This window comes from Lissotriton vulgaris, chromosome 8, assembly GCF_964263255.1.
Source record: "Lissotriton vulgaris chromosome 8, aLisVul1.2, whole genome shotgun sequence".
Lineage (NCBI taxonomy): Eukaryota > Metazoa > Chordata > Amphibia > Caudata > Salamandridae > Lissotriton > Lissotriton vulgaris.
In genome coordinates this window covers 707,061,110-707,088,575 of record NC_141696.1, presented here as the reverse complement: position 1 = coordinate 707,088,575, position 27,466 = coordinate 707,061,110, and the positions used below count along the sequence as shown (strand labels likewise).

Sequence of the window (27,466 nt, the reverse complement as noted above, 5' to 3'; positions counted from 1 at the left end):
AAAACAAGGAGGTACTATTCCTTTCCAAGTTTATTTACATAACATACAGAAGCCCACAGGAGTACGTCCTCGCCAGTGTCTTCCAGTCTGCAACTGCCTGGCAGGAGCATTTGGGACACACCCGCGAACTTAGTCACAGGCCATAAGTCGAGCATAAACAAGTTGAATGCATGCACAATTATGAATAACAAAGCATAATTCCAGAACAGTTATGCTAGAGGGAGAGAGAGGGAAACAAAGGAAGGACAACATAAACAATTTCCCCTCTTCTCACTATTTATGAAGCAAAGTCAATCTAATAAAGAAACTCTATAATTCACTTGTACAGAACTATTACTGGTGCCTTAGATACAGTATTTACATTTTTTAGATGGAACACTTATAGCCATCTTGTGAAAACCTTTTGATGTTTTCAAGAGCTGACTCGGTGTAGAAAAAAAGGAAGGCCCTTTTTACATCCTAACGGGCCTTGTCATCAAGACCCAACCACAAAACCCTGGTCTTTTACTTTGTGTTTGGAATTATAATCTTTTTGCATATTTTGCCGTTTTTAGGGGTGATGCTTAACATTCTCTGTCTGCCACTATATGGACAACAAGAAAAACATCTCTTTTAAATCTTTGACCCAATCCATACAGACATTCACCCAAGGATCACTTTTCCGCCAAAAGACGAAGAGGAGAGATGAGTGGTAGAATGTGGAGTAGTTGATTAAGATCAGAGTCTTCTGTGTGAGATGTCTCCTACAGGTAAGTTATTGGCTAAGGCTGTTTGTATCCCTTCCGTTATGAACCTGTTCATTCGTTCAACAAGTCCATTGGATGTAGGAGAATAAAGAGCCACGTAAAGGTGTTTATATGATGCAGTAAAAGGAACTTATTAATCGGAGCTGACCCAAAATTAGTCCTGTAATCCGTCACTAGTTGGGGCTGCCCTCAGAGTTGAAGATTCTACTTAAAAATTGAATTACCAACAAGGTGTTGGGTGCAGAAGTACACTCAAATTCGACCCATTTTGGAATAATTGCCACTAAAACCATGAGATACTTTTTGTTGGTAGGCAGCGGATCAAAGGAGCACTCCAATTCAAATGCCAATTTGGTCCAAGCCTCCTTGGCTGTAGGTACCACATGCAAAGGAGTGTGAGTAGTTTTCCTTGGTTTATCAGATAAGTCAGTTTTGACAACTATTAACCCATTGTAAGACATTGTTCATGGAACAGCACCAAAAATGTCTTCGGTTTTTGCAGGTACAGCCAACTCCTAAATGTCCTTCGTGCACAGCCTCAATAGAAATCTGAGCAGACTATTTGAGAGGAGATGGAAGTGAACGCTATTTGGGCCAGCCTTTTTTTCACTTAATCCATACACTTCATTCTGTGTAGAGGCATCCAACCAATCCTTGTAACATACTACACCATGAGACTCCAACATGTCATCAGTAGTAGCCGAAACACATTCTACATCATCCTGAATGACATCAGTACAGTGTGTTGCAAATGCAATGTGGAGAGACAGTCAGCCATGACGTTACGTCCTCCAGCGATGTATCTGATCAAATTGAATTCTTGTAAGCAAGACACGTCTTACCAGTCTTGCGCTGGCCGTGCCTGTTTAATTGCCATTTAATAGATGTAATGAAGACTTATTGTCTTGTAATATCTCAAACTATTTCCCCCCACGTGAATGTTTTAAACTTTTCTACAGCCCTGGAACAGGCAAGTGCCTCTCTCTCAATTGTACTGTAATGAGACTCTGCTTGATTCAAGCTTCTGAATGCAAAACCATGCTCATTACCTGAAATCCACTGACACAACACAGCGCTTATACTGCGTTGGCTAGCATCAATAGTGAGAACGTTTTGTCAAGAAACATAAGACAACACCAGTGCTTTGAGATTTCTTTTTTCACTTCTTGGCAGCAGTTAGCCTAAGAAATGTGTCCCAATTCGTTTGGGGCAAAGCGCACATGTGTTGAACAACCCGGGTGCAAATCTAGAATAATAGTCTTCCCCCTCCCTGATCCCCCCTCTCCCTCAGAATGATCTTGAAGTATCGTTACACTTGGGGAGAGACACCTCTGAAATGACTTGAGTGAGGGAAAATGTTGGGTGTAATTCCTAAAGAAATTATGGTGTGTCTCAAGTAATCAAGACTGTCAGTTAAAAATTTGCTTTTGTCACACCCATGGTGATTCCAACATCTTTAAAGATGTGTAACACCTTTTTTTCAAAATTGCCAAATGATACAATGCCGTTTTTTAAAACATCAGGATATCTCGCCAATAGGCTTGCACACCTTCAATCCCTCCCAGTGATTGGTGCCGGAGTACATTGTTGTTGGCACTACGCATACCATTATTTTGACATTACGAAATGCCTGATTCTTGCATCACGAATTGCATAGCATTTCATTAGGACTGCATTGGATCATTGAGAATTGCTCATTATTACTGCAAGAACCTACAAGGGCTTGTTGGCCTAATAACCGGCAAGGTAAAATATTACAAATGTCCATATTGGATTTTTATCGTGTGATCTCACAGTATATCTTTTTTTATAAACATATAATTGTTTTTATGAAACTCGTGTGGAGTCCAATTGTGGTGTCATCACTGGGTTACTGAGAGCGTCGTTGCAAATACTTTGCACATTTGCCTTGGAGATGAGCCTGGCTGCTCGTGCCAAGCTACAGAGGAGGGAGCAGAGGCTATCTGAGAAGGTGTTTTTCCTTTCCCTGATTTTAGAAGCAAGTGTCCCCATTTGAACTAAGGTACTTACATCCGCTAACTAGAGACCCCAGTACTAACAGTGTTCCTCAGTACAAATAGCAGAGTGCAGCAGGGGCGCTTGCTTAGTGCTACATGAGGATAATGGGATATTTCTCACCACCTACCGGGCTCTTAGAACAGTTAGCATGGTAAAGACTTCAGTATCTTGTATTCCTTCTGAATTGGAAGCCTCACTCTGAAATTATCAGGCAGTGGAATGTATCTGGTGCACCTTCTGGTACTTGAGCAAGAACTACAACTTTTTATGAAGCTTAAGACTTTGCAGAGCTTTGTAAAGTTTGGAATATTGTCTGGGGACGTGCTGCTTTCTGTCGATTGCTCATTAGCTGCCTTTGGAGTTGTAGCATTTCAGTTCCCGCTAGACAGATGCTCCTGTGTATTTTTTTTCTTCTCTAGTTTTTCTTCTCCCTTCCCCCTTCTCCCTCCTCTGTGAGTCTTATCAGAGGAGCTGTGGTATCAACACCACTTCCCAGCTAGTGTCACTCTCTTCGTTTGGATACTTAAAGCACTGCTTGCTTCTCTTATCACCTTGTTCAACTGAGAATCGAGTCTCTTTATCCAAAAGGATAACTGGACTTTACCTGGGAGGTGTCTTTGATACACTCTTCTTCTGGTATGGACCTCCTTGTGCCACGCTATGCTGAATTCTTTCTATGCAAATTGCAGCCTGATTAATTGAATTATATGGGAGAGACTCATCAAAATTCTCTTGAAGTGAGAAGCATCGACTGAAAATTGATGGTACTCTACCTCTGTTTTTGTCCTGATGACCTATTAAGTAACAAGGTCGAAACGCCGTCAGTGCCTTTCTTTGGCAAAACCAAGAGGAAGCGTATATTGTGTTTGTCTTCTGACAAACTTATTTCTGTATGAATTTTCCCTCTGCCATTGTTTCTTTGTTTACACTTTTGTGTGTTCTCTTTTATTATAGGTTTGTGTAACCTTGTGAGCACCAGTTTAAAATTGTTTATTCTGTTTTGTACTTTTTCATTAACCAATTTTTTTTTGAAAAATGATTGTTGGTACCGTATATTTTCATTTTCTGCAAAATAGCTCTTTGGGTGGTCGTGTTACAATTTTTCTTCTTTTTTTATAACTATTCCCTGGACCCTTGTTGCCATACAGTATTCCGGATAAGGGCATGAAGCACCAACCACTTTCTGTCCATCTTTGTAATTGGCCCCTATGATTTGTAAATGGTTGTTTTTCATTGGTCAATAGGCTTCACAGTCCCTCCTTAGTACCACCTTTTCTTTGTAACCTCCCATGTGTACCCCCCCCCCCCCCCCTGTTACGAGTGTTACTCAGTAGGCTTTAATTACAGCCTCAACACTATTTTCTTTAATGGTTTTGTCCTGCCTGTTTTTTTTTTACAATGGCAGTACCCCTGCTTTACCTTTCCACATTTTATGCTAAAGCGTGGGTGTCGCGATTTGCTTTAAAAGTAAACAAATAGGAAAAAATGTGCATTTCAAAATTTTTTAATTATAACTTTAGTTTTGAAGCAATGGCGACACCTGCGCTTTAGCTGAAGATCTTCAAAGCTAAAGCGCGAGTTCCACAAAGGTTTCGCTTTTAGAAGAGTTTGAACTATTGGCATTGTAAATACAATGCCTTTTATTTAGGTGTTCGCAAAACCTTCAAGCGGTGTTTACGCACCGCTTGCAGGTTTTGTAGACTCATAAATAGAAGGCATTATCATTTACAATGCCAATGGCTCGAACTCTCACAAATGCGAGACCTATCACATTGCAAATGCCTGTTTCATGTTACTGTAAAGGGGGGCCAAGGTGCCGTCCAGTGTAAGCCCTTGTAAGACAGGTCATGATTTTTTGTTTGTTTGTCATTTGACAACTCTGCTGATAGCCCAACAGCATTTATGCTGTGTTGATGGATCAACGGAAACAGTCAATGTAAACACTGAAAATAAAAAATTGAATAGTTTTACAACTTTGAAATGTAACATACTTTGGAAATGCAAGATTAAACAAAAAAAAATATTTTGAAATGCAAAACGAATGTATACATTGGGCTTTGGTTCTAGGCTACTTACTAGGGAGGGAGCATAAAGGATTCGCACACCTCACCTTCTTACAGACTACTCGCATCTGCCGAAAGGGAGGACGTTTGTTCTCTCACCTCGCCGCCAAAGCATGGAACGCTCCCTCTTCACCTACGCACTTCACCCTTGTTTAACCACTTCAGGAAGGGACTCCGGACCTGACTCTACGACTGAGACCCGCAGTACAGATCCCAATACCCCTTGGGGTGATAAGTAGCACTTTACAAATACAACTAGATTGATTGATATGCCTAGTGTTGGAATTGGGTTTTATGCTAGGGGCATGACATTGGACTTAAATTGAGTGTTTTTTCATTTAATTTGCATTTGTATCTACCTTTTGATAAATTGGCAAGAACAGCTAAACTACATATTAGATTCCTAATTGGAGCATCTCGCTCTGTCCTCGATTGTTTCCAGTCGTGGACTTTTGTTTGAAACATGATACATTCTGGGTATTATAGTCTGATTTTGCCTCTATTGACCTTATTAGACTAGCAAAGTCGTTCGCGGTTATTGAGGGCTGAAGGTCTTGGATTGTGAATAATGTCCCTGATGACATGGAGTGAGGTGGTCTGCATTACCTCCTCGTTCTGTCTTCCCGTCCCATTCCTGAACAGTGAGCAGCTAGTCTGCTCCCCAGAAACCGAATACCTAGCAGAGCTTTCAGCAGTTCGCTACAACATGGCGCCACCAATCAGGTGAGGATCTAGGAGGAAGTGCTTCACACCACATCCTGTTCAATTTTTTCTGACTTTGTCAGTTGCCTTTTGCCTAGCAGAGCTGCTGGTCGGCTATTTTGGCGGTCTGCTGTAGCGGCCGCTCTTATCTTCTTGTGTTTGGTGTGGATGCATTTCTGCCTTCTCGCTGACGCTCTAGCGGCCGCTTTTGCTTGATCCTTTCTCGGCTCCTTGCCTCATTGTACGCAGCCTGCTTTAGCGGCGCTCCTCTCCTGGTAGGTCCCGTCACGCCCTGCTTTAGCAGGCGGAGGTCCTCTGTTCTTTTCCCTGCTGCGCGGAGCGTCCTTTGTATGCCTGCCCCCCCTGGGGTCTTTAGGGCGGCCGACGCTTTTTTATGCGTCCATCCCCTTGCCTGATAGCGTGAGAGGTCGGGCCTCGGGACTTTCTTTCTTTGAAAAACTGGTCCGTTTTCTGTTTGTTCCTGCCCCTGATGGGTGTGTTTGCTGCCCCTTTCACTTTGCTTGCGCTACCATGGATCAGGGTGCTTCTGGTGCTGCAGCTCCTACTTTGGATGCATTGCGCCTTCTGATTAATGAGGCGGTTGCTAATGCTTTCCGGGCTCAGGAAGCGGCCGGCCCTCCAGCCAAGGGGCATTGTGGGTCTATTGTTGACGTTGTGGGGCCCGAGTTGGATGATTGTGTGCATGGGCGCTTTGTTCAGGGTGTGGAGCTCTGACTTGTTTGACCATTTGCGTGACAATTTGGGTTTCGCTCCTCCTGTGCCGGATGTCCTGGAGGATGGCTTTTTTTTTACTCCATATCGCCAGCCGGATCCTGAGTCCTTACCCTTGCATGGCGCTGTGCGCAAGGTACTCTGACGGGAGTGGAAGGATGTGGATAAGTCTATCTTCTCTCGCTTTTTGGGTAAACTATATCCATTGGAGGGGTTTGCTACGGACTTCCCTCAGTCTGTCAAGGTGGACAATTTGATGGCCGGTCTTTGCACGCAGGGTTTGGTTTACCCTTCCTTCTCACGCTGTGGATGAGCGGGTGGAGGGACAGTGAAGCGTTCCAACGCTGCTTCCAACTTTGCGGGCAGAGCAACTACGGGAAGGGGGCCTTCTCTCTTGGCCCTCATGAAGCTTGAAGTGCGCTATTAGTCGGATATTTCCTTTGACAATGTGGGTGCCATAGCAGCTGCTTCTGGGACTACGATTGCTGCTAGGAGTCATATCTGGATGAGTTCTTGGAAGGCCGAGTTCTCTCAGAAGTCGGTCCTGCTTAAGTTGCCCTTTGTGGGGTCCAGGGTGTTCGGGCCCCAGCTGGAGGATTTAGTCAAGCAGTTGGCAGAGAACCGCAAGCTTGTGGCTCCTGTTCGCCCTCCTTTCGGGGCGGGGGTTTGGCTACCGCCGTGCCTTTGGCTTTTCTTATACTCTGGATGCTCCGCAGCCCTTTCGTGACGGGGGGGGGCGGCCTGGTGGTGCCAAGTCCCGGGCCGCGGCCGGTGGTGCTGTCTCGCTCCTTCTCCTGCACAATGACTGTCTGCCTTTTCTGGTTGGGATTCAGAAAAGGGGGTGGTGATGGACAGAGTATCTGAATTAAGCAGAACACACGTACCCAGTCAACAGATCAGGGCTTGATCCATCACCATTTTTTTTAGCTCACTGCACCATCCCAGCTCAGAACCTGGCTACATGCAAATTAGTCTGTCCCTGGCCCAGTGCATCATGGGAACAGGGCAGACCAAACTACCAAGCCAATTCTTTAACTTGAAAGGAAACAAGCTTCCGGGGACCGGTTTTTGGCATTACAGCCGTCTTCGGCCGGCTTGCTTGAATCCTGATTGGCCTGCCCTGTTCTCATGATGCACTGGGCCAGGGACAGACTAATTTGCATGTAGCCAGGTTCTGAGCTGGGATGGTGCAGTGAGCTAAAAAACGGTGATGGATCAAGCCCTGATCTGTTGACTGGGTATGAGTGTTCTGTTTAATTCAGATACTCTGTCCATCACCACCCCCTTTTCTGAATCATTTTTCTGGTTGGGGTCGCCATCGCTTTTTTCTGCATCAGTGGTTGACTCTTCCGGATGCCTATGTGGTGTAGATTGTCGGTTGGTTATCGGACAGAGTTCTCCTCTCCTCCCCCACTGGCCTTTTGGGAGACTCCCTTGCCCCATCACCCTGTGAGGCAGGCGGCCTTGCTGGAGTGTGTGCGCCTTCTGTTGGAAAAGGGGGCTATCGTGGAGTTTCCTTCTCTGGAGCGGGACAGGGGCTGTTATTCGATCCCCTTCCTGGTCTCCAAGAAGGATACAACTCATCTGAGCCATGTCTTGGATCTGAAGAGGGTCAATCTTTACGTTGCCAAGCGTACTTTCAAGATGGTGACTTTGCTGTCTGTCCTGCATCTGGTGCTACCAGGGTGTTTCCTTACTTCCCTGGATCTGATGGACGCTTATCTGCACCCCCCTTTCAATCCTGCGGATCAGGAGTTTTTCCGCTTTGCCTTGGGCTCCCGGCATTTTCCATTCTGGGTGCTTCCTTTCGGCCTTTAATCGCCGCCAAGGGTTTTCACAAAGCTCTTGGACCCTCTGGTGGGTATTCTCCATTCCAGGGGTCTTAAAGTTTTTCCCTACCTCGATCATTGGCTGATTGTCTCTCCGTCTTTCTCTCAGGCCCAGTCTGATGTGGACCAGGTGTGTCCTCTTTTAGAGTCCTTTGGGTTCCTCATTATTTGCCGGAAGTCCTCCCTGCTGCCCTCCCAGACTCTGACGTTCCTGTGGGTTCTCTTCCGCATGGATCTGGGGATGGTGTTCCTCTCCCAGGGGAAGCAGTTGAATTTGTTCCGTCACCTTTTGTGGGTTCTGTCCCAGTCCCATGTGTCTGCCAGACTCTGGTTGCGGAGTGAAGGGGAGATGGCTTCCACTCTGCATCTCCTCCCTTGGGCTCGTCTGCATTTGTATCCTCTCCTGCATCACGTCCTGGTCCACTGGGATCCTGCCTCTCAGGGCTACCAAGCTCTTATTCTCGTCACGCCGGGGATTCAGGCAGCTCTCCAATGGTGGTTGTCCCCTCTGTCTCTTTCCTGGGGGTTCGACCTTCTTCCTCCACCGGCTATGGTAGTGTTTTCCACAGCTGCCAGTGCCGTGGGTTTGGGTGTGGTCCTGGGTGCTTCGAAGGCTCCGGGTTGGTGAGCGCGATTTGCTTCTCTCCAGTCCTTGAAGTGGAAGGAGCTGCGGGCGGTTTGGTTGGCTCTGCTGTTTGTTCCTCTCCTTCGGGGGCCGTACTGTCTCAGTTCAGACCCCCAACCAGGTTGTTCAGATGTATGTGAATCAACTGGGCATGTGCCGGTCTGTTTCTCCTTTCCAGGATGATCGGTCTTTGGCCTGTGTCGAGTCTCTTGTCTGACGTCTGTCTATCTTCTGGAGAGGGAGAATGGGCCTGCGGATTCTTTGAGCAGGGTGCCTTCCTCTGTGATCATGTCTGTCCCCGGTTCTGTTCAATCAGATTGTCCTCTGGTTCCGCCTTCCCAGGCTGGATCTGTTTGCCTCAGAGGAGTCTGTCCTTCCTAATTTTTGCAGCCTCGTTCCATCTCAGCTGGCCTGAGCGATCAACGCTTTTTCCGTTCCGTGATGACGGTGTCTCCTGTTTGCCTTCCCGCCATTTGCTTTGATCCCCCGGGTCCTCTGGAAGGTTCGTCTGGACCGGGCGGAGGTTCGTCTGGACCGGGCGGAGGTTCGTCTGGTGGTGCCAGAGTGGTCCAGTCGGCCTTGGTTTCCCCTTTTGACTTTGTCTGTGTGCCCCCATTAGCAGTTTCCCCTGCGTCCCTCCACTCTGAGGGCTCCTCTTCACCACATATCCGACCTGCGTCGCATCCAGCAGGGGTTTTGGCACTTGAAAGGTTGAGTTTGTTGGGTCAAGGTTGTTCTGTTGAGGTTGCCCAGTGCATCCCGTTGTCTAGGCGCCCTTCCACCTTGAAGTTCTATGACACTCATTGGAAGAACTTCTCCTCCTGGTGCCTTGGGAAGGGTCTGTCTTCCGACTCCTGTGCGGTTGCTGGACTGCTTGCAGGATGGGTTTGTCCAGGGACTCGCTGTCTCTGTGCAAAGGGCTGCCATTTTGGCTTTTAGGGGTTCTTCTGTGTCTTCTGTCTCCCCGCCTCTTGTGGAGGTTTTTGATTCAGCTGCCTGTGCCGGCCTGGGATCTGCCCCTATGTTCTCCAGGCCTTGATAATGCCCTCTTTTGAGCCTCTGCTCTCGGTGGAACTTAAGTTCCTTTCTGCTAAAATTCTTTTTCTGGTGGCCATTACTTCTGGGCGGCGGGTTGGTGAGCTTGGTGTTTTGATAACCCCCCCCCCCCCTTTTTGCTTTTGTGCTCTGACAAGGTCAATCTTTGTCCCAATCAGTTTTTTGTGCCCATGGTTTTGTCCTCTTTCCACTGTCAGGAGGATATTGTCCTCCCTGTCTTTTTTTTCAGACCTCTCCTCCCCGGAGGAGGTGGCTCTCCATTCTCTGGATGTGCTGAGGGCTCTCCGAATTTATTTGGACCGGACCAGTAGTTTTCGGACGGTTGATTCCTTGTTTGTCACCAATGCCCTCTCTGGGAAGGGCCTTTGGCCTTCCTTGCCTTGTTGGGGTAAGGGAGCTGTTTCGGCTTACAAGTCTGCACACTGTCCTCTCCCTTCTTCGATCCAGGGTAGGTCCACCTGGGGTGTCTCCTCCCCCTGGGCCTTGTTCAGGGGTGCCTCCTTGCGTGACATTTGTAATGCTGCCACGTTGGCTTCTCCCCATACTCTTCTCATTATCGTCTTCAGTTGGGGATGGCGGCCTCTGCTGCTTTTGGTGCTCATGTTTTGACTGCTGTACATGGATTATGATTTGTACTGCTTTCTTTTGATTAAATTGACCTGTTTGCCGGATTCTCTGGTCCCCCTTTTTTTTTTTGTGTGCTTGGTATTCGGGAATGGGTCGGGAAGACCGGACGAGGAGGTAATGCCCAGTTACTCACCGGTAATATTCATTACTCCGAGTCCTGATCTTCCCGTCCCACTCTTGAGACCTTCCCTCCCTCCCTGGGTTTTGTTTGTGGTGATTGTTTTTGGTTTCTGGTTTTCTTTGGTATTCTCAGGCTGTGGTGTTGCGCCCCTCGCTCCTATATCCTCACCTGATTGGTGGCGCCATGATAGGGGAAGTGCTGAAAGCTCTGCTAGGTATTGGGTTTCCGGGGAGCAGACTAGTAACTCACTGTTCAGGAATGGGACGGGAAGACCAACACTCAGAGTAATGAATATTACTGGTGAGTAACTGGGCATTCCTCCAGACCTTTAAATGAACAAGTGTTTATAGTTTTTCCCAGAAATTTGCATTATGATTCTTATACTATTCTGTGACTCTAGGTAGGAAACTGTAAAAAAAAAAAAAAGAAAAAAAAGAAAATGTTTTCGCCAGTGTACATAGACTTTGCTGGTGGAAGGAGTAATAGCTTCCACCAAGTGAAGTCCGAACATGATTGTTGAATTAGGCAAAAGGTCATTCAGGGGCTCTAATCTTGCTCACACACAGCACGTCTCCTCCCCCTCACCGTGAGTCTCCTAGGTAAATACCAACAATTAAATCTGCACCCTTGTGGAAGGCCGGCCGTTTCAGTTTCCCGTGTTTTGCATCCTAGATTCAGTGTTTCCAGCTAAAACCGAAGAGTAGGAAAAAAAACAGTAGTGGCATCTTACTAAGTAGGTTTACATTTTTAGTATTTCCAAACTGGTATTACTTGTTAAACTGACAATTCCTTTTCATCTCTTGTCCATGTGCTTTTTCTATGTATCGCACAACCATGTCTAGTGGGATTTATTCCCCTAGGCATTGTTGTGTGATAGATAAATTGCCCAGGTTTTAGTTAAATCTGAGTTACACCTGTGATTTCCCTTATTTATTCATTTATTGCACGCTTAGATCACTAAAAATGAAAAGAAAAAACGTTTGCATCTAAAAGTGGAGGCCGTATGCCGGCGAAATAAAATTTTATATAAAAACAAAATGAACCATTTTAACTGAACATTAAAGGTATTCATTGCCAGCAAGTGTACTTAGAACTGGCATGGAATTCTTTTACATTTATTGTGCATCACAGAAAAGTTGAATTCTTACTAGCGAGGAAAGATAATATTGACTTAAACGTGAAATCCTTATTTAAACCTATAGAGACGCCCTTTAAAATAAAAGGATGAAGGTAAAGAAAATAATTTTTGGGCAATTTAGTGTATTTGCTCGCCATAGATGTGGGCATATGATTAGGCATGTAATGTCACTTCCAGTGTATGAGAGCCAAGGACTAGTGTGCTAACCCATGTGTGCTGTGGTGAGGGAATGCTGAAATGATGAACAGCATTTAAAAAACCATTGAAATTGCTCCTATATAGTTAGTTGTACTAACTATATTTCGCGCACCCACAATCCACTGCTGTCACATATTACATCATTCATGACATGGTCAGTGACATCACTGATTACATCATCCAGTGACTGTTTGTTTCTGTAAAGTTTAAATATGTTTTACATATTGAAGAATGAGTGGATGTATAAGTGTCTGGATGAAGGATTTAGTAGGTGCGTGACTGACTGTATGAGTGATTAAATGCGTCTTACTAAATGCATGGGTTAGTGCCTAAACTGTCAATGTGTGCATCAGTATGTCTGTTGTGTAAGCTGCTGCATGTGTTGATCAGTAGCTATACGAGTGGCTATATGGGTTATTGATTGTTTGCCCAAGTATTTGAATGGGAGACTGAGTGTGTGTGTGGGTGGCTGGGAGGTGTGTGACTCTGCGCATAGATGTGTGAGCAGTTGATTCACTAGGTGTATGAGTTCAAGAGTGCATGTTGAAACAGCTATATGGGCGGTTGACTGTGTGCATGGTTGTGTTGGTGAGTGAATGGATATTTCAGTGCTACACGTCCAAGTAAGTACATATGTAAAACAGTGCATGTGAGAGTTGGCATATATAAATGACTATACATGAGAGCCAGTGAATGTGCAAGTGGCTGTATGGATCATTGTGTACTTGTATCAGTTATTGTATAATTGAGTAAGTATGTGTTAGTATATGTTTGAATAAGTAAGGTGTTGTGTGTATAACTGTATAGTTGAAATGGAAGTGTGATTGATTCTTTGCATGACTGACTAGGTGTGTGAGTATCTCCATGGAGGAGTGGCAGTGTGTGTCTGTATAGGTGTAGGAGTGCATATGATAGTGTTGTATTGATGAGTAACTGTATGTATGAGGGATTCTATGGGTGAATGAGTGAATGCGTGTGTAGACCTAGGAATCAGTGAGTGCGTATGTAGTAACTGGTATTGGTGTGTCAATAGTTTCAAGAATGGTAGTCTCTATTTAACAGTGGGTGTATCAACAGTTATATTAGAGTGTGAGGAGGTGCATCGTATCATCACATGAATGATATCATCAGTGAGGTCATCAGTGATGTCACTGACCATGTCATGAATGATGTAATATGTGACATCAGCAGTAGATTGCGGGTGCACGAAATATAGTTAGTACAACTAACTATATAGTAGCATTTTCAATGGTTTTTTAAATGCTAATTCCTAACTATATAAGGCCTGAAACCTATGATTTTTTAAGTGAATTTGCAAGGTTTTTTAAATTTAATTCCTAACTATATAAGGCGTGAAAACTAGATTTTTTTCCAATAAATGTCAAAGGTTTTGTAAATCTAATTCTATTAGCGGATAACGTTTATATATGTTATTATCCTTCTGGGACCACCTAAGCAGCCATCTTATTTCTCAGGAGAAGTGAGGCATAAGAGCACAAAACAAGAGTGGAAAATGCGAAAAGGGGGCAGGGTTGAGACCCCCTGGCCCTTCTCAGGGGGTCCCAGAAGGACCACCAAGTGCAAAACATTTTTTTTTAGTTTTTAAATCGCGGGGTACGCGCACGGTACACGTACGGTGTGAGTACCCTGCGATTTTTAATTTTTTTAATTTTGCCCTTGGGCCCTGAGAAGGTCTAGAGCGTTGGGGGGTCTCTACCCTGCCCCCTTTTCGTGTTTTCCACTCTTGTTTTGGGCTCTCTTGTGCCTCAATTCTCCTGAAAAACAAGATGGTGGCCAACACTTCCTGGTTTGGACAGTTGATAGTCGACTGCCAGCCAATCAAACTCGCTCGCACACGTAAGGGTACGCGCACGTACGCTTACGGTACGCATACCGTACGCTGAGCGTATATAGATATATAATTTGCTCAAATATAATTTTCTCAACTACTACTGCAGGGATTTTCACCAAATATAGAAAAGGCACTACTGCATACCTGTCCCTACCATTTTGCCAAGTTTGGTGTAATTCCATTCAGCCATTCGTGCTCTAGCCGTGTCAAAAGGTCCCATTAGAAAATGCCATTTGAAAAATTTCAAATTCAATTTTCTCAAGAACTACTGGAGGGATTTTCACCAAACCTACAAAAGGCACTGCTGCATACCAGTCCCTACCATTTTGCCAAATCTGGTGTAATTCCGTTCAGCCGTTCGAGCTGTAGCCTTGTCAGAATGTCCCTATGGAAATTAACATGGGGAAAAGTAGTTTTGGGACACCCCCCCCCCCCCCCCCCCCCCACCCCCTTTTTTTTTTTCTCGGCCCCCGCTTGACGAAGCCCCACAAAACTTTCTGGGAAGGAGCTGAGCAAATTTAAGGAAAATTACAGGCAGATCCCTCAATCGGCGCCAGTTATTCCCATTAGAATGTTTGGAATTTCCTATGGTAACTAGGTCCTAACTATATATACCTACTGGCTATCGCCAGTAGGGTGAGGGGGGGATGGGTGTGTGTGTGTGTGTGTGTGTGTGTGTGTATTGTATTATGTAACTATTTTTTTATATAATACATGAGCCTGAGGAGCAGGCTAGAGCCGCCTCTAGTCAGGATTAAGAAAAAACAGCATTGGCAGGCCTCGCTTTTGGAACCTATTGGCTTTCCCAGTTGCTTTCAGCGTTGGATAACCATTTGGGGGTGGGAGGGAGTGGAATGGGGGTCGTGCCATTCGACTGATGCTTGCATTTGTAGGAATGCATGCTCGAGCCAGCGAAGTTCTGTGAGCTATACATTCACGTAAAAGGAAAGAATGTAGGCAGCCAACCCCCCGCTGATTTTTCAGGTAAAATGCTCATACCCCATGACTTAATCCATTAGCTGCACCACAACCTATCTCTTCATGGAGACGGTAGTCATCCAAGATAACAGGAGTATGTATGACTTTGTATGTACTCCCATTGCCCAATTTTAGCCTTGCACTCAGTTGGCGAGCAAGATGCAGAAATGTAGCTCGCCCATCACTCATGACTTGCAGCAAAAATACATACCTGATTGGCTAGAAAGAGAAGCAGGAGGGTGCATGGCTGCAGTGCCAGGTACTTTCAACGCTACATTAATAGAAAAGACGCATGATGTAGAAGGGCCCTTTTGATTTTGACTTTCCTGCTCATAAGATTTCTTTTTTACGTTTGTGGTCATTTATCCTATATGGTCGGAACACAGTTTGTGCGAAGAGATACTTAATTGTTAAAAGTTTAGCCTATGGGCCATTAATGGTGCTCACAGGAGTTTCGTGTAAAAGAGCATGGGAGGCACTGGGGCAGAGGAGTCAAGGTAAACCGTGTTGGGGGGTGGATAGGGGAAATGGTGAAGGTGGACTTGACACTCTTCACTGGAGGCAAGGGGATGAGCGGTGTTAAAGGAGATGCATGCCTGCGGGGGCAAATGGGGCCAGGGGAGCAACGTGCCAATGATCAGCCAGAACTGAAGTGTTGGAGAGGGGCCAAGGAAAAATTGACCGAGCCAAAGAAGGCATCTCTCCCACCTGCTGCTCGACCATTTTTAGGTTTCGCCTGCACAGGGCTTGCACTGTGCTTTTGAAATCTATTGTTTTGAATATAAACTAAAAAGAGGCTTACATCCCGCCACCTTTTTCCTAGCTTTTCATTGCCACTTACTTTTCCTCAGTTTCTATTGGCTGCAGCATATTTTCCTGCATTTACCAATGCGTGTTCTTCATCTGCTTCTCCTATCAGTTTCCCTTTGCCAAAATACTGTTCACATCTGCTTTGGTGGAACAATTTTTTCATAGTTTTGTCTTACTGCTTTTTCAACTTGCAGCACATTTATATAGCACAACTTATCACCCGGGGAGATGAAGTGATATGCCTAGAATCAGCGGAGACTCAAACCGGGATCCCAGCTCGAGTCAGCAGCTCTGTCCGCTGCACCACATCCTCCCAACTGCTGTGATCCTTGAGGGAGCTCTTTCCTTCGTCCCAGACCATGATTGATAAAAACAGCTTATTATGCATCACATAGGCGAAACCGATGCATTGCCAATCATTTTTTTTAAATATTTTTTTTTTAACGACCCTGTTCTGTGCCAATAAAACTTATATATAATTATTGATGGGGCTTCTGTAAAAGTACCCCCTATTTTGAAATACCTGTACAGTATTTATTTTTCAAATGTAAGATGTTTAATTTGGCATACTTAATGCTGTATTCTTGTGAAATGAAACTTATTACCACCTAAGCCGAAATTGGGTTTAAAACTCCAAATGTGTTATTGTATATGTACCACTAGAGATGCCATTCTCCTTGCACCAGCTTTGCCTCCTTGTAGAGCAGCAGGCATGTTGGAAAAGCTCCTGCAGTGGAGATGCGGGCTTCACATGACCTAGATGCTAATCCTAGCTCTTGGCATGATTATATTGTGCGTTCCTCGTCAAATCGCTTAAATGTGCCCGGGTTTCCTGCCAACATTTGGAGATGTTCGAGATGAGCTAATTGCCATTGTTCAACACTATATAATCGGATATAGGTTTCTATGCTGCTTCATTGATATTTTATTGTTTGAATTTTTACATTGAATATCGGGGTGCTTATTTCTCACAATGGCATCAAATTGTAATCTAAAACAATCTTGAATTGGGATGCTAATTAAAAATAGAACCGTTACATGTACCATTGCCAGTAAATTACTCCGTTTACATGTGCAGCCTGGTTTGCATTAGCAATGAAATGACCATAGTTCAGAACAAACAAATATGGAGTTTTTGTGGTATGAAATTGAAGAAAGTATTAAGCGTGTAACACTGTTCCATGCTGTCTTCAGTGGGATAGCTCCACAGCGACTTACAATTTTTTTACTGAATTTGCCCCATAATGACCCAATGTTTGTTTGAAGACCTTAACATCTTTTGCCAGTTACTAAGCTAGTAGAGCAAATCTTTACCAATGTTCCAAAAGTCATTTTAGTATTGAGGCAATTAGCAAGGTAACCGTGCTGTTTGAAAGAGCCTGTTCTAGCCTCATGGGTACACTTACCCATCTTGGGTGAAAATGTATTTGCTGGAAGAACCTAGACTTGGAGAATTTGGCTTTAAGTTAAAGGAGCTCCTCGCCTCAAAATGTACATCTGTTATGAACTTGCCTACTATTCTGTACACCCTGGATGAATGACAAATGCTTTCAGATACATGAACAAGGGTTAGAAATCGTAAACGCAAGGTTCGATCATGGTAAATATTAAAACTTTCACACAATTTTTATTTTTTGGGTCAGAGGTTTGCAGTAGTGACCGCTTTGAATACTGTGGCGCACATATCCATTGCAAAATTATATCAGAACCCTGTTTTTCATCCCTTCTCTGTGAGCTGGTTCCACCTCGATGCAAGCTAGTCTTATCTCTAGTTTAATATGCATAGTTACGTTTTCAAGGTCCACTAAAATACAGTCCTTTCTGTGTTTTGTAGAATGGGAGGCCCAAAGGTAAAGACCTGTTTGTTTTTTTTTCTTTAAAAAAGTAAATTTTATTTTTGGTAGGGCTTAGTGAACCATGTCTGCTGCATTCCAACATATTTCACAAAAGTGTAAGTCTAATAAAGGACATTTTCTGATAGATTTCTAGCCATATGTTCCTTAACTGTTGAATATTCCCCAGGTGTCAGATAGGATCCAGAACTTTTAGTAGTACACTAGACCTACCGCTCCTTTCGCAGCTTTGGCAGAAGTGCCCCTTGCCACCAAACATTCCAACAACTGCATTGCGCCTGGCAGTTTTGTAGCCATGGTGCCCACCATCCCGTGGTCAAAGTCGAGAGGCCACTGATTCCCAAGCACCACCTGCTAAACTCCTTTAGTGTTCCATTCGCCGAACACAGCCACCCTTTTTGAGCTGGCAGGACAGAACATCAAACAGTTAAGTCCTGCAAATTGTTCGTACCTTCCACCGTCCTAGTGGATGACAGAGGACCATCTTTCATCCTTGCGGCAGGGGGTGCAAGCCCTTTTAGCCAAGGAGGCTTTTGAGAGGGTGCCTGCGCTATAAATAGGTAATGATTACAGGATCACCCCAAGCAGTCGTCAACTACTCCCAAACTGTGGTGAATCTCCCGTCATCCTTGGGGTTTGCTATCAACATGCCAGTTGCACCGGACTCCTCGGCGCTCCACTTTATCGGAATTAATTGAGTGCCTACATGGGATTTTGTTTCTATATTTGATTCAATAGTTATTTGTACAAAAGTTACTTTCATTTCAACCCTGATGTGGTGAACTAATGATTAATCCAACAGAACAAAGCACATTTCTTTTTCAGACGGACAATTTTCTTGCAGACATAAAATAGGAATACACGGGCGAGCTTTTCTCCAAGAGCATATATTCTGAATCAACCAAATCTAGTGCTGGAGGTATGTCTCCTTAACCTGCAAAGCAACTATGTGTACATATATTCCATATAATAACCAAGGAAAGTGATCTGAATAGGAAACAATTCCTTAAAACCTTTATCTGAGGCATTCTGGACATGGTTTGGTGCCTTTACCCAGTGAAAGAGAATCCAGGCCATTCAGGCTCTGATCTCGATATTTCAGCCACAGTCCTGGGTTTCAGGGAGGTCGATTTAAGGCTGCTCTGATTAATGGTCTCCTGCAGCGTGCTGGTTGAGCACGCCAGGTGGCATATATGCAGGCTCTGGTGAAGTCTATGTGGGCACACTAAACTGTATACTCCTGTTGAGACAAGTTTGTGGTTTGGTGATGCACACACCAGAATGACCCACCTCCAAACCAAGTTTTCTGATGTTTTGTTTTATCCCTAGCCGCGCAAGGCCTTGCTCTGGGGACATGTACAGAGTACCTTTCAGCTGTTTCTGCCTTTTTGTGGTTGCCGGACTAGGCCTTTAAGCCTCCACTTGTTATCCTCTTTTTGAAAGTTTTACATCATTTGTTTACTCCCTCTCCCATTGTCATGCCACAGTAGGTCTTTACATTTCTATTGTATATTCACTTTGAGCGGTTTCATAGTTGCTAATTATGGCGTCTCACCCTTAAGACGTTGCTCCTTGTCATAACATCGGTGAGTGAGCTTAAGGCTCTCCATGTTAACCTTCCATACACCACTTTCCTCCCTAGATGGGCTGGTTTTGCGGACACCGCCATCTCTTCCTTAAGGTGGTGGCGTTTTTACACATCGGTTAGAACATCAGCCTGCCAGCATTCTACTCTCCACCAAACCCCTCTAAGAAGGAGAGACTCCTGTCAGTTATACCTCAAGAGAGCACTGAGATTCTACATAGATCATACCAAGGAACAACAAGTGCAGTTTCAGCTCTTTGTGGGGTTTGCAGGGTAAAAAAAGGCAAGGCTGTGGAGGAGAAAACCATGTCCCACTGGGTCATGCGCTACATTAAGATCTGCTACGCACTGGCTAAAAAGCAGCTTCTCGAAGAATTGAATGCTCGTTCTGCCAGCGCCAAAGCTGCTACTACTGTGTTAGCGCACGGCTATCCTCAACATCTATCAGGTGGCAATTTGGGTGTCTCGCCATACATTCATGAAGCAGTATTGTCTGGACAGTGTGATTCTCCGAGTAGGGCATTTTGCCACTTATCATGCAGGGCTTTCTGGTTTGAATCCATTCAGACCCACCACCAAATAGGTACTGTTTTGATCGTATTCCAACTTACTGATTTTTTTATCTGCTGAATAGATGTCAGAAGATCAAGGTACTTACCTTGGTTAACATTCTTTCTGGTAGAGACCCCATATAGCTGCAGATTCTTCAGCAGTCCTCCCATCTTCCCTGTTCTGTAAGTGGCCTCTGTCCATTAAGATCCCTAGTTTAGTAATCTGCACGCTTTTCACACTGTTTTGCTTTTGTGGCTCTGCGCCCTGGGGGCTTGGGCAGTCTTGTAAGCAACTGACATCAGTGCGGGGGAGTGGCGCCTATATAGGTGTGCACGTCATTTCCGTAGTGGAACAGTGCCCATGCGAGCCACATTGGGTCACTTTCTGGTGCACAGAGGTCCTACTGAAAAATGTCGGGATCAAGGCTGATGTTCGCTTCACCTATATAGGCACCACCTTTTCCCGCGGACGCCTGTTCTTTTCTTTCCGCACCAGCCAGCGCTGATCAGTGAAGAGCTACGCTCTGTTACTTTTTGATTAACTTTTTTCGATGTTTTGCCAAACGTGTTTTTTTTTGTGTGTTTCTAACGTGTCCAAAAAGACTTCTGGATTCAAGCCTTGCGGTGCCTGCCACCACACCATGTCGGTGACAGATCCACCTTGGATTGTCTTTGGTGCCTGGAGTGTAATCACGTGTCAATTGTGCTCTGACTGCTGGGCCATGGCTCTGAAAGGTTTGAGAGAGTGGTCTGTAAAGCTACTTGTGGCTTGGCACCCCATCGTTTACCCCTGAGGTCTCGTTCACTGTCCCGGTTGAGACGAAGGTCCAGGCACTGCTCTGAAAGCCCCAAGTCTTTGTCCTGCACTCGAAATCTTCAAATTGGACAGGGAGAAAGCACAAGAAACATAAGAAGTCGAATCATATTTTGACTTATCCCCGTCTGTCAGCCAACACCACTGAGGAGCCTCAGTGTTCTATGTCTCTTTTCTTGGAAACTGCGCCTGGGTCAGCTCCATGCTTCCTATCCTTTCCCAGCTACCATTTTGAGGCTGCCAGACCAACCCTCTTTATTTAAATCCCAGATTGTGAATAGATCTCTTAAGGGGCTTGTACGTAGGTTCCCTCCTACCCCTGTTTTCATGCCTCAGTGTGACATTTGGTTCTCACCTTCCTGGTGTGTGCTCCATTTGAACTTCTGTACAACTGCTCCCTCCGACTGCTTACCAACAAAATAGGTTTATAGTGGCAATCTCTTCTGCCAGGAGAGTAACCCAATTGCAGACTGTCATCCAAGCCACCTTACCTGACCATCTTCCCTGATAATTTGGTGCTTCGCCCCATGGCCTCATTCTTACTGAAAGTGAAAGTGGTAACCCCTTTCCACGTGGGTCAGCCGGTCACCTTTCCCACTTACTCTGCTCCTCCGCTCCCCTTTAAAGAAGAGGAAATACTCCACGTCTGGACCCAAAAAAAACATTGTCGTTCCACCTTGACCGCAGTAAAGAATTCCAGATCTCAGACCAACTCTCTTGGGGTGGGGTATGATGGATAAAAGAAACTTTGTGCGGTGCAGAAGAGTACTATCTCACAATGGGTCATCCTCTGCATCAAAATTTGCTACGCTCTGGCCCAAAAAATGCAGCCTTCTGAAGGCTTAATGGATCATTCCACCAGAACTAAGGATACTAAGACTGCGTTGCAATGTGGTGTTCCAGTTCATTACCTTGGTCAGGCAGCAAAGCGGGTATCCCCGTACACGTTTACCTACTACTTGAACAGTCAAGTGCAAAAATACATCCTTTTTGGCCTCTGTCCTGCAGGACTTCCCGGTCTGAACTTGTGCGCAGTCCCCCCTCTGGGGGTGGTATTGCTTGGGTATCTGTTCAAAAGTTTATTTACCTTTGGTAACTCATTAACTGCTATAGACTTAATTCAGTTGCAAATTCCACACTGGCCCACCCATCTTCCTAAAGGAAGAGAATGAAGGAGTCCAATTAGCAAAGACAGACCGCACGCTTGCTCCAAGAATAAACCGCTCTGATGAACTATATACTTTGAAAGCAATCAAAATCTAAATAACTGTTTCCAACATGATTCCAGAAAAAATGATACATACAACCGAAAAAAAAATAAGGAACAGGGACATCCTACTATGCATTCAGGGATACTCCAAATTCTTTAACAAACAGCCTGATGTCATTACAGATATCATCCAAGATAAAAAAAATACAGTCCTAATATAGTTTGAGACATGAGCTAGCCACAGATTTCTTACCTTTTAAATTTCCCAGGCGCCCGACTGGATCCAGAAGGTTTTTCTTCGAGCAATTCCTTGCACACCGGTAGGTGGCATTGGTCAGCTCCGTGTGACGTCAGTCTCTGCCATTGTGATGTCTGTCACCTATATGGGCACCACCTTTGCGCACTGACATCAGTTACTTTTCATGGCTTTCCACACCAGAAGTATCGAGCCATTAAGTGCACTGACATTGGTATGTTTCTCCACAACTAGGTCCCTGAAAGGTCAGCCCGGACCCTAAAAGCCTCTCCGCAGCTGACTGTTGCATGACCTATTAAGCTTATTGTGGGATTTGAGTTCACCCATTGCTTGCCATTGGTTGGCTTAATTGTCACTTATTTGCTTGTTTATCATTAGTCTGCTTCTGTAGCTTTCCATCCTCTGTTTATCCTTACCCTGGAGTATGGAGGCATTATTTGTGGTGTTATACTGTTCTGTTTTTCTTTAAACCCTAAAAACGTGCGTTTCCAGGTGTCTCCCTAATGTACTCTCCCCTTTGTTCTTCTTTCTTCTTCCTCAGTTGCTTTTTTAATTTCCTCCCCTCAAGTCATTCTTGTTTTTCCCTCATTTTGCCTGCCAAACTCCCATTGCCGTTTGCTTCTCCAGACCCTTCTGCCAACCCTGTCAGTTTTTTGCCCCAACCCGTCCCGCCAACACTGTTGTCTGCCTCTGCAATGTCTCCTGCGTATTCTGTCCCTCACCTGTGTCCTTCTCTACCACCCTCCTTACACGTTGCCTCGTTTCCCATGCCTCTCCATCTTAGTGATTAAAAATGGCGCATTAGTGCTAGACACGTCCTAGCACTTATTTTTTTACATATTTGTTTGCCATGCTGCACAGCAGCTGCGGTGATTTACAGTGTCATAAAATCTTTAGCTAAGCTAGAACCTCGTAGGCAAAACTGGTTGCTTTTCCCAATGCTTGTTTACGTCTATCTGTTCCTTGGAGCATTCAATGCTTAACTTTATTTTATGGAATCAGTGTGAGAGTACAAAGGTTACTTTTTCAAATCGATAAAACTTGTCTTTTCATGCAACTAGAGTATTCCCTTGATGGTGTAGTAGGATGTTTGTAACGTTATGCTTTTTATGCCGTTAGAAATCACCCACGGTCCTACTGGTATCTTAACATATATGCATACCGCTCTCTAAAATAGCAGCTCTTCCACTGGCATATATTTTGTTTTAGGGATGCCAATATATAAACCATCGAACCTGGTTTCCGAAATCTAGGCTAGCCAGACGTCTTGGTCACGTAACGCTGTTCTATGTATATCACCTTGTATTGAAGTGCACCTGCTCCACTGTATAGGCTTCCTCTGCCCCTTGCTGGATTCATGTAACTTCAGAAACCTAAAGCTGATGGCCTTTTTCTTTTCCCCTCCAGTGTGGAGATAGGCGAAAGTGTAAGAGGGGAAGATGTGTACATCATACAGAGCGGCTGTGGTGAAATCAATGACAATCTTATGGAACTCCTCATCATGATCAATGCCTGCAAGATTGCTTCGTCGTCCCGCGTCACAGCAGTCATTCCCTGTTTTCCATATGCACGACAAGATAAAAAGGACAAGGTGAGATTTGACCTATATTTGTGTGGAAAATTTATGTAGGTATTAGGAATCTGTACCTAGCTAATAAAGCGTTCTGTTTTTTTCGGCACCAGATATTTTTGTTAATCTTTACTGTTTGATTCTTCTTTTAAGTATTGCAAACAGGAAATTGTTAATGTGAAAGACTTGGCAGAACTACCTGGGTAACTCCAGCATTTTAGGTAACTCGTGAGACCGCGCACGGTTTGTGATAACTATTGTTTCTCAAAAAACGTAAAAGTAAATTTTAGCCTTGCAGTTACTTTCCATTGGTTGGCTTCAATGTCCATCTTATTTTCCTCCTTTTCACTGAGTGTGTTGTCTGCTTCGCTTCTTCTCCAGGTTGCTTTCCTTCCTTGGAGAATTGACCAAGTACTGATGAATCCTTGATTAGTGTTTGGAGCTCATTTGAAACTCGCTCTTCCCAGTATTTCCAAGAGTGAACTCCAGCAACTAGCAAACATGAAACTTTGTGGCATGTGGCCAGTTTCTAAAACTCCTATTTTGGTTGCCTGTCCCTTTTTTCGGTCTCGCTGGTGTTAGCAGCGCGAAGCGCTGCGTCCAGCGAAAAACCTTATGTTGTGCACTTGCCGGGAATGTTGGACAGGGGAAGGGTACGCGCTTTCCCTCTGCGATTTTATCTCTAGGACGCACACGTCCAACCCGGCGCTGTGCACGTCTCCTGTTCAACATTCACCGCAAGTCAGCCTCTCGCCTCTCAATCACGCGCAGCCCCACTCGCGCAGAGCCACACTCGCGCAGCCGCACTGCACAGAGCCACACTCGCGCAGCCGCACTGCACAGAGCCACACTCGCACAGCTGCACTGCACACACAGCCACCCCCACCCCCCCCCGCCCCCCACTCACCTGGCTCTTTCAGTGTGTCCCTCTCTCCCTCGGCAGGCAGCGGGTCAGTCTCGCCATGGGAGCCCTGCAGCGCTGGTCTTCACCCGGGCCCCCTCCTGGGACCCGGGACTTCAGCTGCCGGGGCTCCTCCTTCATTACAAATAGCACGCATGCGCTGGCAGCCCCCGCCCTCTCAGTCACAGCCCGTTTTCAGTTTCGCTGTCTTCCGTGTTCGCCGTCCGCGTGAAACCCCTCTTTCTGGTTTTCCCATGGTGCCTGTTTTTTGTTACCAATCTGAGATGGACTGATAAATAATATACGTTTTAAAAAAAGCACAATATGCTGCAGCCACCATGTCCTTTTGTAGGCGCACGCCAAAATACTTGCACATGCCTGCAAAATATGGTGAGAACAAACCGTGGTTCCATAGATCTACCAACCCAATTAAAACAATTGCATAGGACTTTAGTAGCATATCATTGAATGAGTCGTAAGGCCCAGTCCTTTTGCCAAGTAGTGCATTAGTGCATCAACAAAATATAGCATATGTATAGCCTAGTGCAGACCGTGCAAGGTGCATATAGTGCTCAGAGTGTGCTAAATAATTATATATAGACAGCCAACTCCAGGTCTCAGCGTATTGCCAGCTTGTATATATCCTAGTTTGAACGCAAGTGTGCATGATAACCTTGAGAATATGTTGCTGTTTCGAACCTGGTGGAATAAGGTCACAGGTCTCTTCAGGACAGCGCAGTCTCTCTAATGTCCTCGGCTGAAGATAACCGCTTATGAAACAACACTGTTCCTCACTCCAATCACTACTCCAGGTATTGATCTTGGCGTGGCAAGCCCGTCTAAGAGCATGGGTCGTCCAGCTCTGAGTATATAGTGTTTCCAAATCGCTCCTCTAAGGGATGCGCAGGACAAAGAGGCAAGCATTTTTATTTTTTATTTTACTATTCTGAGATGGACTGATTAATAAAAAGTAGTGCTGAACGCCCCCCAAAAAAACGACATTGGAACAGGATGGATTCAGGGAGCCAACAGGGGACAAAGAAAAATGGAGAGCAGGTGTGGGGAGATAGGCACAGGCAAAAGAAGACTCTGTGGATGATTATGGGGGGGGGTAGGGGCGAAAGAAGGGCTTCGAGAGATCAATATGGTGCGCTGGGTGGAATGGCATGCTGGTGGGGGAGAGAAGCACAGTCGACAGAACAACATGCGGCGATGGGATGAGCGGAGACCCACAATAGGAAGTCAGCTGCAAAAGATACTCTAATGGAATGCTTTATGAAAAAAAAAAGAATTTAGAAAATCACACACCTGTGTACGATTAAAAGGAGCCGACCAGAGGGGTGGTAAACAGGTTGTGCCCCAGGGTAGGGACATAGACATGCTGGGTGGAATACAACAAATTAAGCCAGCGAATTGAAAGCAAGCAAATGTGAGTAACAACATTCTAAGCCAATGGTGTGCATAGGGAGGAATGTCTTCTTTAGGAAGCTTTAAGAATGTCGCAAACATATCTTTGCAGCTAGACAGCTGCTCTGTCTGGTAGTCTTCCACCAATGAAAAGTCTCTGATAAGTGACCGAGCAGCAGTAGAGTTAAAACAAGCATTGAAAATGCAATTGGTCTCGCCTTTGATTAAGTTAAAGCCATTTGCTTTGCTAATGGTATTGTATAGCAAAGCAAATGGCTTTAACTTAATGAAAGGCGAGACCTAGTGCATTTCTAATGCTTGTTTTTTATGTCTTCCCCTGAAACCTCAAGTTAACCTCTGCTCTTCCTGCCCTGTACCCTCTAGTCACCATCACCTCCCTTTACCCACCCCTGAACCCTCAAGTCATCCTCGCCTAAGCTCTACTCATCCCTGAACCCTCAAGTCACCCTCGCCTTTTTTTAACCTCTAATCATGCTCGAACCCTCAAGTCACTCTAGCTACCATTTACTTCTACCCATCCTCTAAGCCTCCACTTTCCGAAGTACTTTTTTTCTTGAGTCACCTTCCGCCCTCCCTCACTTTTTGCTCGACTTGTTTGCCCCCATTTCGTTGCTTGTCGCCCTCCTGTCCCGTCTGGAAAAAAGAACAAAGATGCTGACGGCGCTGCTCCTCTGTGTTGCATTTTTTGGCGCTGTACTTGTTGGGCCGGGACAGAAAGGAAGGCTTGGGTCCTGTCACTGACTGGCCTGGACCACTGAAATTCATTAAACAAAAATGCTGGCCAGACAGGTTACCAAGCGATACTTATCGGAGATGAATGACGCCGCAACTGTGTACTTTATTTGAGCGAGCAGCACGGTTAAAATCCTGATTGGAGGGGGATCTGTTCACCCCTATCTGCCGGCATCCATTTCCTCGCACAAAGCGTCAAACGTGCATTAAAATAAAGTACGCAGTTGCGGCGTCCTTCATCTCTGATAAGTATCGCTTGGTAACCAGTCAGTAACACAGTGGTCAAAGAACACAGAGCATTGAAGACAGTCCGGCATCCCCCCTCGTGTCTATATTGCCAACATATAAAGAATTTTCATTGGCGTTTTGACAACTTTCGACCTTTGAGGCCGGTGAAGTTTTCAACAGTGACAGCCACCCCCACTCCGTGTCCTGAGGAGAACCCGTAAATAATACAGTGGTTCGAAACGCGTTGACTCCGAGCCTGAGATAAAAAAGAAGGGGCACACCTAGGGATAAACACAAAAACAAAATCCTTCTTTTTATCTCCCTAGAATTAGACCCCACTGATCAGAATAATCTCTGGCTCTTTTAGACAAGCAGGCTTTCGCAATAAATTCAGTGTCCGCTTGTCTGCATGTATATACAATATGAAGGACTGGTGCCTCATAATGAATTAATTTGAGGCATTGTACAGTTGTCTGTGATATGTACAGTAATTTGTTACATGTATTTTGTCATTTTGTATTAGGTTTCTGAATATCCTTTGAATGTCTGTATTTTTCACTGACTGTCTTTTTTTCTATGACATATGAAACAAACTTTTGAAAAGAGTGTTTATAAAGTATAATTGGCTAAATCAAATAGTCGTCCAACCTAGCAATTTGTATACTAGGTGTGGTACTGTGTGGAATCAAACCTGTCTGACCAGCGTTTTTGTTTAATGTACTTGTTGGGTCAGCACAACTAACCTCCGCTCTGCCGTAAAATAATTACTTTTTTTTTCTCTTTTTTTTTTTCTTCTTCAAAGCCGAGAATAAGCTCATACTAAGAAAATGGATCAATGCCCC

The 27,466-nt window shown here is 45.0% G+C and overlaps 1 protein-coding gene across 2 annotated transcripts in view; it reads left to right on the top strand.

Moving 5' to 3' along the window:
* PRPS2 (phosphoribosyl pyrophosphate synthetase 2) overlaps nucleotides 1-27,466 on the top strand; it is a 155,442-nt gene that overhangs the window by 8,196 nt on the left and 119,780 nt on the right. For both annotated transcript variants that reach the window (XM_086934575.1, XM_086934576.1), the window contains exon 2: nucleotides 23,173-23,356. In XM_086934575.1, coding sequence (XP_086790701.1) covers nucleotides 23,173-23,356 — 184 coding nt within the window. The remainder of the gene's footprint in view (nucleotides 1-23,172; nucleotides 23,357-27,466) is intronic.